This window comes from Ylistrum balloti, unplaced genomic scaffold (assembly GCF_031769215.1).
Source record: "Ylistrum balloti isolate Yb309-2 unplaced genomic scaffold, AGI_CSIRO_Ybal_v1 Utg370612, whole genome shotgun sequence".
Classification (NCBI taxonomy): Eukaryota; Metazoa; Mollusca; class Bivalvia; order Pectinida; family Pectinidae; genus Ylistrum; species Ylistrum balloti.
This window is the reverse complement of record NW_026782376.1, coordinates 621,216-630,913: the sequence shown is the minus strand read 5'-3', so window position 1 is coordinate 630,913 and position 9,698 is coordinate 621,216. Positions and strand designations below refer to the sequence as shown.

General features: G+C 33.2%; 1 protein-coding gene across 1 annotated transcript; it reads right to left on the bottom strand.

The window, feature by feature from the left end:
• Positions 1-1,673: 1,673 nt before the first annotated feature.
• Positions 1,674-9,182, bottom strand: LOC132556988 (eukaryotic translation initiation factor 3 subunit E-like). Its single transcript, XM_060221452.1, has 13 exons — positions 9,092-9,182; positions 7,831-7,948; positions 7,291-7,408; positions 7,043-7,085; positions 6,663-6,767; positions 6,409-6,534; positions 5,946-6,070; positions 5,684-5,804; positions 4,443-4,544; positions 3,578-3,687; positions 3,300-3,402; positions 2,356-2,487; positions 1,674-1,879 (listed from the first exon to the last, which is right to left on the bottom strand). Exons 1-13 carry the CDS (start codon positions 9,179-9,181, stop codon positions 1,847-1,849), a joined length of 1,326 nt encoding a protein of 441 aa, XP_060077435.1. The 5' UTR covers position 9,182; the 3' UTR covers positions 1,674-1,846.
• Positions 9,183-9,698: the final 516 nt, after the last annotated feature.

Here is a 9,698-nt window from a genome sequence, read left to right as displayed (position 1 = left end):
ACGACCAATAACATAATCCAGGTACTTGTAAAAATAGCCATAACAAAATTTAAGACTACAATCACAATGGCTGCCTGTTATATTTCTCCCCAATCAGCAATGACTAAGGACCAAATGGAGTGTCCTTAAAATAATGATCCATCCAGTCAGTACTTCTAAAAAGAGGTTTAGGCTGAGTGGATAAAGGTCTCTCCCGCCGTTTTAAACTATCAATTATAGAACTTCATTGTTCTACATACTGCCTATGAAGGAAATATTTCAAATATTATCTCTCCCATTTACACTTCATCTCTACAGTTATGGCTACCTCTACCAATCTTGTCTGAAATTCCTCAATACATTGTAAAATGTTGTCGGTAGAGGGCTTCTTTCAGTCGGAAAAGTTTTAAAACCAAAATCTTATTGTAAATATTTGATAAAATAAAATAAATTTCAATTAAATCTCAAGAAAAATCATCAACGAATAAAAAATTAACAAATTGTCTGCCATTTTGTTTTTCTGTTGAAATTGAAGTTGTACCTTTCTGAGGGAAAAAGAGAACCAGTATGAAATTTGGGAAAGATACAAGTACATCTGAAGAAAAAACAGCAACATTTTTTTCCCTGTCAAAATTCAAGATGACATTTCAGCCAAAATCATTATTTCTTTTGATTCGACTCAAACAAAATTGAAGACACCATCATGACACTAGGGGAGCAATCATTTTTGGACTTTGAGAAAGACCAATATGTATCAAATGTTATACAGCATCAACGAAGACCAATGAGAAAGACCAATATGTATCAAATGTTATACAGCATCAACGAAGACCAATGAGAAAGACCAATATGTATCAAATGTTATACAGCATCAACGAAGACCAATGAGAAAGACCAATATGTATCAAATGTTATACAGCATCAATGAAGACCAAGGAGAAAGTTGAGAAAGATCATAGTTCTTCTAAAGAAATAGTGACAAAAAACTTGTCAAAATCCAAGATGGCTGCTTGTCAGCTAATCAAATTTGAAAAGGGCACCTCTAGGGACTAAGGATATGAAAACAAGAATTGGAAATGGGCCACAGACACTGGGGAATTTGAAGAGACCATCGTCTTGTGATGCAGAGCAAAATTAATTAAATTTGATATAGAAGGTCATTTTGTTTAATCAACATCCCAAGATTAGATCAAATTCAACATATGAAATATTGCAGGAAGTTAATTCCAAATTAAAAACAGATTTCACATTTTCTGAGAAAATTGTGATATGTTGTACCATTGTACAATAAGCAATTTACAGTAACAAAAAACCCCCAAGAATGCTGGTTTGAAATTTCCCTTTATGATAATATGAAGTTTTAGTTTCAACTTTCTATCACCATTATTTTCCCAAAATTTACTGAATTGTCTGTTTTTTACCAACCCTTTTAAAACAGAAGAAAAAAACAAAACATTCCAGTCATAAAAAACGAGACAGACTTGCAAATATAAATCCTGGCCCCAAAAGTTTTTTATCAGGTTTGACAGAAAATTAAATGGGATACACGGGTAGGTCCTTCTTTCTTTCATAAATGAACAACCCTGGTCAAACTGATAAACCAAAGCTGCCTTGGTAATGATCAATTAACTTCTGCTAAACAGAATGTTTAAACTACATTCTTTACTTCTTTTTACAATAAAACAAACAAGCAATCCAATTGATATAATTTAATTGTAGTTTCATTATAGAGCACTTCATATTAATGTCCAAATTCACTGTCTTGACAGTAAACAGAATAACTCCTCTCTGACTGCGACCGAGGTTGTGTAAGTCTTTATGCTGCGACTGGCGTAAGAAAGTTTTTAAGAACTAAGTGACGTATCTATTAACTCTCTGCAGATTTATCCCACTGTGGCATCTGGAAAACAAATAAAGAAACATGTACAAATATTGAAATCCAGGAAAAAATCACCTCACTCCTTATCTCTAAATAAAGTTACTGAAAACTTTCTTACTCTGGTGTTCTCATGCTTTTCTGTTAGCTATTGTATTGCTTTAAGGTCAGACATCCTTGTAATAATGTGCATCTCACTGAACATCATGCAGAAGGCCTACCACACTTTATAATGAGCAATGGAGTAGAGTGCCTTGCCCAAGAATGCCATTACAACAGCATAGAATGGTCTGTAATCTTATCTACCAGAGATAGGACACACTACCATGGGGAAGGATAGAAACATGCATCACCAGTCTTAGCTGAGATTCAAATCTGATACTATACCAAATGAGCTATTATATCTCTACAGCTTTCCTGCCATCAACACCAAAAAATAAAAACTATGATGTCATCATCCCTTGGATTCAAAATGTATTTTGTGTTTACAAATAACTTACACTATCAGTACGGAGTCCAAGCTTCTTCTCAATATTCATAGCCATCATTTGTGATCTGAAGGCCAGACCTTTTGTCTTCTCTATAACCTGTTGGTATGGTGACACAGCCTGTGTTCCCATGACAACATGCCCCTGTAGATAAAATACATGGTTAAAAGTCGGAAAAATTTCATAATGAAAATGGTCCTTCATTTATACTAAAATAATCACGATTCATCACAGTTTATTTACTGGGCCTTTTCGTCTTAATACTGGAATTAAACAAATCTTTATAATGCCATCTCCTTATATTATGAAAAAAAACTCTCGTGACATAGCTTCAGAGATCATTGACAAAACATTGATTTTCATGCAAGATTTTTGACAACCTTGTTATCAGCTCTGAATTTTGGAAAAAAGGATAATTATTTTTTCTTGAAATTGCACCACAAAAAGATAAAGAACTATTAATCATTATATTGCTCATTGCTAATATTTTTTCAGTATTTCTTCTTACACAGTAGAAACCACCTGTTAACACATCATCTTCCAATTGTTTGAATTTATCAAACACAGTTTGATTTTTACAAGATTTTTTTCACAAAATTGTAAACTCAAAAATTTACCTCCCATGAAATGCTACAGCTTGCAATAGTTAATCTAGAGTCAACATATTAATTAAGCTTTATTCTTACTAATGGTGCATTTGAATAAAAAGAATTACTGATATGAACAAGGATGTGTTAAGTGAACTGGTCAAATACAATGATATGATATATGCAAACAAAATAGTCCCCTATAGAGGTATACCAGAAAGTGTACTATAAAGCCACTTAAACCTTTCAGCTGATAAATGTGATATTTGAACATTTGATTAAGAATTCAATATCAATGTCAATTTCCAAATGTCTTGGGGATATATTCATCAATATAAACACAATAGCAAGTGATTAAATCAGACTTACCAGCTTCGAGTCAATCTTGGCATCAAGTCTAGCATTTCTGATCAAGTTTACGATCCATCTCTCTGCATCCTCTGACGTCATGTTTAACTTCTCTGCTAACATGCTGTAAACATAATCATGATTAATTTGCAAAATATTCCTATTCAATATCAGAATATGTAACAATACAGCTAAAACTAATGTACATTCTAAATGTTTCTTTCAAAACTGATATTTCCTCTTTCTTTGCATTTAATGAACACCAGTTCATTTGGTTGCTGTCAACTGGAAACACTTACTTTATGCTGATGCACTCGTGTATCCGACAGAAGGTCTCAAATATCAGCAATCTTGCATTTTCAATGAAGTCGTCCAGACAAGCAACAAGGAAGAAATCATTTACCAACACCTGAAATAAGCCACCATTAATTTCTCCAATTAAAATAGAAGCAAGGAACTTCAACGTGAGAAAAACAAATTATTTTTCAGTTACTGTTCTTTTTACTCATATTAAAAACACATATCTAATCTATGATTCAGAGGAATCACTGTTGAGTAATTTCTGAGTATTATCACCAGATGTACATGTGTTCCATGTTTAATTTCTCTCACTGACTTTAGAATCCTGATATTACAAGAATCTTAATGAGACTAAAAATGTGAGTAGACAAAACATATATATGTCATTATTAAATTAAAATTTTTTAGGACATTTTGACGAAGACTGTCAAATATTTCCTACAGATACTTGAGTCAGTTATCCATTTAGAGTCAGCCATGATTAATTTATTTGGATTGTAAACTCATGTAAATAGCATTTAAATGTTTACTAAATAATGAACTAAAATGCATCATACTGTGGCTTTGTCCTTCTAGGACTTATCAGTGATGCTAAGAGCCTTTATTTTGAAACCTTGGAGGTGAATGAAGGAAAAAAATATTACTCAAAAGAAATATCAAAATCTAGATGGGCGATACACCAGCCCAAAAAATCAATAATTTTATATTTTCAGTATATCTGATCATTTCAAAAGAAGGTCAAATACATGTGTATATTCTGAATATTAAAACAACACTGAAAGATCCTATGTGGACAGCACTTACTTTCAGAAAATGCAATTTATAATATCATATTAAGATGGCTATAATAAAAACTATATTTACCTCTTCACAGTCTCGGAGTTTCTGTTGGGCACCGTCAAAGTCAAAGTTGACATACAGACATTCTACAAACTCGGTAATGGGATCCTGGTAGGTATATGATTCCTGAAACAGACAAGCAGAACAAAATGATAATGCAGACATTGCTATTACTAACATCTCCCATTTAAAGAAAACAGGAAGTTTTCAACTAAAGGGAGGCCACCTCTTCTATAGATATCTTTATCTGGAGAACCATCTTCAATACTCCAGGGGCTACAATCAATTTTGCTCTCTGCACCCTTGAAACATGTCATGGCAAAACTGAAGGCACAAGTGTAATAATTTCATTGGTTCCAGAAGCAAAAAAATGACCAATCACTGACTGATAAGACTCCTTTTGAAGATCACAAAAGAGCAACACTCAACTTTGAAGCCATTACAATGTAACGGTACTGTTATGCGACATTGAGATTTATTTGATGTACATCAAATAATCGAGCTAATTTTCTGTCTTGACAACAAGGTGTCCCGTAGGTAACCTTCATTTTGCCGTGACATGTTCCGGGGGTGCAGAGAGTGATAATGAGGGAAACCCCTTGATTATCAAGAATGATGGAGTATGTTTCAACGGTGCATTTGATAAAATAAAACCTTCAATCTCCAACTGCTATATGCCAGTTTTATTTTTCAATTCACAAACTGTAAATTATCATCTTTAGTATGCTGCATACTAAAATTTGCTATAAATACAAGTTTCTTTATTTACTCGGACACTAAAAATTAACTGGTCACAGAAGCATTTTCTCCAAGATCATGGTATATTTAATGTAGACAAATACAAATAGAGTATTAAACATATTTTGTGGCGTGATATACAAATATTTAGCAAAGATGTTGCATGTGTGTTGATGATATATAACTAAGGACTAATCAAGTTGAAAAATTTCCGGAGTAGAAGACTAAAGGTAAAGAAAATGTCAACACACTTAAAATCCAAACTCAAATTCCATAAAATTGAGGCAAAATATAAAGAAAAGAAAGATTAACACAGAGATTCCTGAAAAAGTACAGGGACAAGGTGTTCCGATAGTGTCTTTTGCTTCATCGACTACACCTGCCATGTAAACCTTTATCAAACACAGACCATCAACAGAGGTCAATTTCATCATCTTAGCACTCCTTCCCTGGGATATGTACTGGAGTAAAATAACTCTATCTATAGGTTATAACACTGGCTAGACTTGATCCGAGTAGTAACATACCTGTTGAATGACCTTGACCAGATCTTTAAGGACGGCCCTCCTTCGTCCTTTGTTGGTGATTACAGCAGTGGTTAGATATCGGAGTATATGTGGACTGGTGGTCTGTATGGCATTCAGATACCTATACAAGGAATCAAGCATTAGTTTCAAATAAAAAAAAAAAAGAAATCACCTTGTAATAAATAGCAAATAAAAAATTTTGCTTAACAGCAATAGCCTCAATCTTATCAAAACAATGTATACTTTTTACTTTTAAACTTACAGAGGTTGGTACAGGAACATATCTATGATAAGGTCACGACCTTTGGGATGGTTGAAAAAGACAAACAGACTCCAGTGTATCAACCACGTCCTCTGCTGCAAATTCTGTAGTGCTGATCCAAAAGTCTACAAGATTGATTATAAAAATAGTTTGACAGTATATCACAAGAAACAATTCCAATAATTTTGCACATTCATTCAACAATATATATTCCATACTAAAATTAATCAAGAATTGTGATATAATGTTTGAAAAGCTAATATCATTACATATACATATTTTTGGTGGCAATATATGTGTTTATTAACAGTAAAACAACAACATAATTAGTCCTTTCCATATGTTAATGGTTAATCAAGGATTAATAAACAAATATGACCTTTTCAATGACTGCATAAATCCTGCAATACTAAACACATTCAACACACTGAAAATAATGTGATCATGTGTCCTCCTGACTTACATTATTGTCTATGATGTCTTTCAGCTTTGTAAGATCATCAAGGGCAGTCTCCCAGTTCTGCATAAGGATTTCTGATGCCAGCTTTCCCCACAGTGTGTCCAGGAAATTCTTGTCAGTGGAGGGTAACTGTAAGGCAGATGCATATCACTTACTGTCAAATTTGGACATGCCTTACAAGCCTTATGCTATGCTTATGGTTTTTCATGGAAAGTGTTAAGGTTTAAATCTGATCAACTTTTTTTTTAATAACTTACTAATACTCTGACGAAATAAAGGTATTCGGCTGCCCCTGAGTAATTTCCACACTCATATTGGAACTTGGCATACTCATACAATGTGTCCACCATCCTGGCTTCGAACTGAAAATGTAATATAACCCAACATGTACTTCTCCAGGTATCACTGACAAGATTTCTCTAAATATCTCATCTTAATAAAAATATTTGCAAATTTGAAATTATTGCTTTTGATCATGTAAACAAAGAAAATGAAAAGCACTAATATATTTCACTTTTTAAATTTTAACTTTTCTGATTGCAATTTGATTTGGTCTTTTTTCCAGCCATTTTTTTTTACTAAAACTTATGTTCTTTCTGTATGCTTGAATTATTTCAATACAAATAAACATACTTACCCCATAATCTTTATTTAGAAATTCAAATAACTGTCTTCCATCCCTGGAGGAAAAATAAATAACTATTAACTACACCTTTAATTTAAAAGCTTCATAAAGGTCCCATAATTCATAAGAGAACACAATTAAATTTGTTAAACCCTAAGTTTGAAAAGTCAAAAACTTGTTAACAAATTTCCATATCAAGTCTAGGTTTAACTTATATTGCAGTAATCACAAAAGATTATCTTCATTAAATTTTGACTAACCTGGAGCTCTGCATCTGGCGAACAACTTCTGGATCTTCAAATATTTTGGTGATCATTTCGGTCTCTGCCTGTAGACTTTTGAGTTGAGCCACAACGCTCTGTCTTTTGTCCTTCAAATCTAACAAAAAATGTTTTTTGAAGCCTGATATCACGGTCTATTGCCAAGGATACATTTGTTGAAACTATATTTGTACCACAATACTTAGTGTTTTTTCAACCTGAATCTGATAGCTGCTTATTCATAGGCATATGTAACATTTTCTTTGAAATTGAGAAGATATTTGGATTTTTCCTTCAATTCAGAAAAACGAAACATCTTAAAGCAGATAGAAATAATCTTATTTTTTCTGTGCTAAAATGATTTGTATTTATGCATACTTCAAGTTCAAGTAAAGTAAAATTAAAGATTCCTTAGCAGATAATGTTTGAAACCAAATATTCTTTGATGAAAATACTGATTACTTTTGCCTGTCATTAGCATTTCATACAAGTCAAAGAATAAACAATTCCACATTCGAGCAAGAAAAATCAACTACTTACTTGATGGTACATCTTGCTCAGGATAAAGATTTTTGTGGACATCCATAGCAAAATCCACCATGTTGGTGTTGCTGAGTAAATCCAGCTTTCCTTTCAGCATTTCTTTTTCATCATACAGCTGCAATAGAAAAATAACTGCTAAAATTTTGGGCTAATAAATAAATTGTGCTTTTAGCTTGTAATGTAATTTTTTAATGAAATTAAATATTGTAATTACATATCCAGTTAATCTACTACCTTCTCCAATAGTGTTAGAGATTTCATGCAGACTCCTTTAACTTGTCAGTCAATATAAAAAAATAGGCACAATTAATGAAAGTTGATATTATAATTAATGGATTTCCCTCATTAGCATCCATGTCAGAGTGAATGACTATATTTAACACTACAATCTTAGCTACACCAACCCGTTCCCCAAATGCTTTTCCCTCAACTGACACTTTTGAATACCATAGCCCTGTCATATAAAAAGGATTCAGGATGTCTTTGTTGCATGCCAATGTAAAAGAACACATAAACATAATCCTGACAAGTGCACCAAAGAAGCTTGCTCTGTGAGTTGAGTAAAAGAGACTGCATTTCCACACTAACTTGCTCCTTTACATAACGACCCAGTCATTGATGATATATCATTATGGGAGAATAATTTTTTACCCTAGCTTGTGAATTTGCCAATTCGATGAGGGGCCTTCTGTAAGACTTGTGTAGTCATTGATTTATCTACAATACATCTCACAACGTCGGGAAAAAAACAAAGAAAAAAGAAATAACAGGACAATTCCTTTATCTAGCATATGCATGGCCAATTTCCATATTTTAAATTGCACTATCTAGAAAGTATGTGTTATTTGTCTCGTAAGCAGACTAATTACTGTGTATGGATATTGCATATATTAACAGACTTCGACATACTTGTAGATCTATTTAAAAGAAGTACTCCAACTGGAATTGCGTCGTATATGTCATCCCCCCACTCTTAATGCTTGGACTTTTTTCCTATTATTTCCAACCTGTCCAAACCAAACCAAAACGACTACTTATTATAATAAAGCATATATATGGCGTATTGTCGATCACTTCACCGGCGTAGGGAGCCTCAAAAGATCGCCAATAGTAATCGTTCCTTATTGAAGCTCGTGATCAAAACCTCGAGGTTTTGTGTACTACCGGCTCACAAAATAATTCGTTTCTGGTGAAAACTAAAGCAAAACTATCGAATATAACCATTCAGGAAGCATCAATAACCTTATCGGTATATTACCTCTTTAACCGATAGGAATTCTAACAATGGAAAGACCAGATGTCGGTCTAAATATTGTCCCATTCGTGTGGTTAAGTCGAATTCCGCCATTTTGTCGCCAGCATGTGCGAGAAGAAGTGAGTAAAATTCGTTTCTAACCCGGATACGGATCTATTGTTCCGGATTTACGATACCTCAACCATAAACAACTCACATGACAAGACGAAGAAAATTGTAAATGTTAGACTTTAAGTATGAGAGCTTTTGATATAGGTTCCTTATCAGTTGATGTTCATGTGGGTATAAAACCTGCCCAGCTGAATTTTCATATAAACATTAGTACCTATGTGCTGGAGAACGGCCGATTATAGTGAACTTCTCAGCGGCGCTGTTTATCATATTTCAATTTTTCTGATTTTAGCAAAATGAGCACGTTGAAAATTGTTGACAAGACATCATCAAATATCATCACTATTATCCTAACAAATTTTGAGTTTGCTGTTTAGAAAATAATAAATCGCGTATTTTGAATGATTTTTTATGTCATGTACTTAACTTATTATTTTACAGATGTAATCCTACCACAGCAAGTGCGCGTAAATATTATACCTGGTTATAATCTCCGATA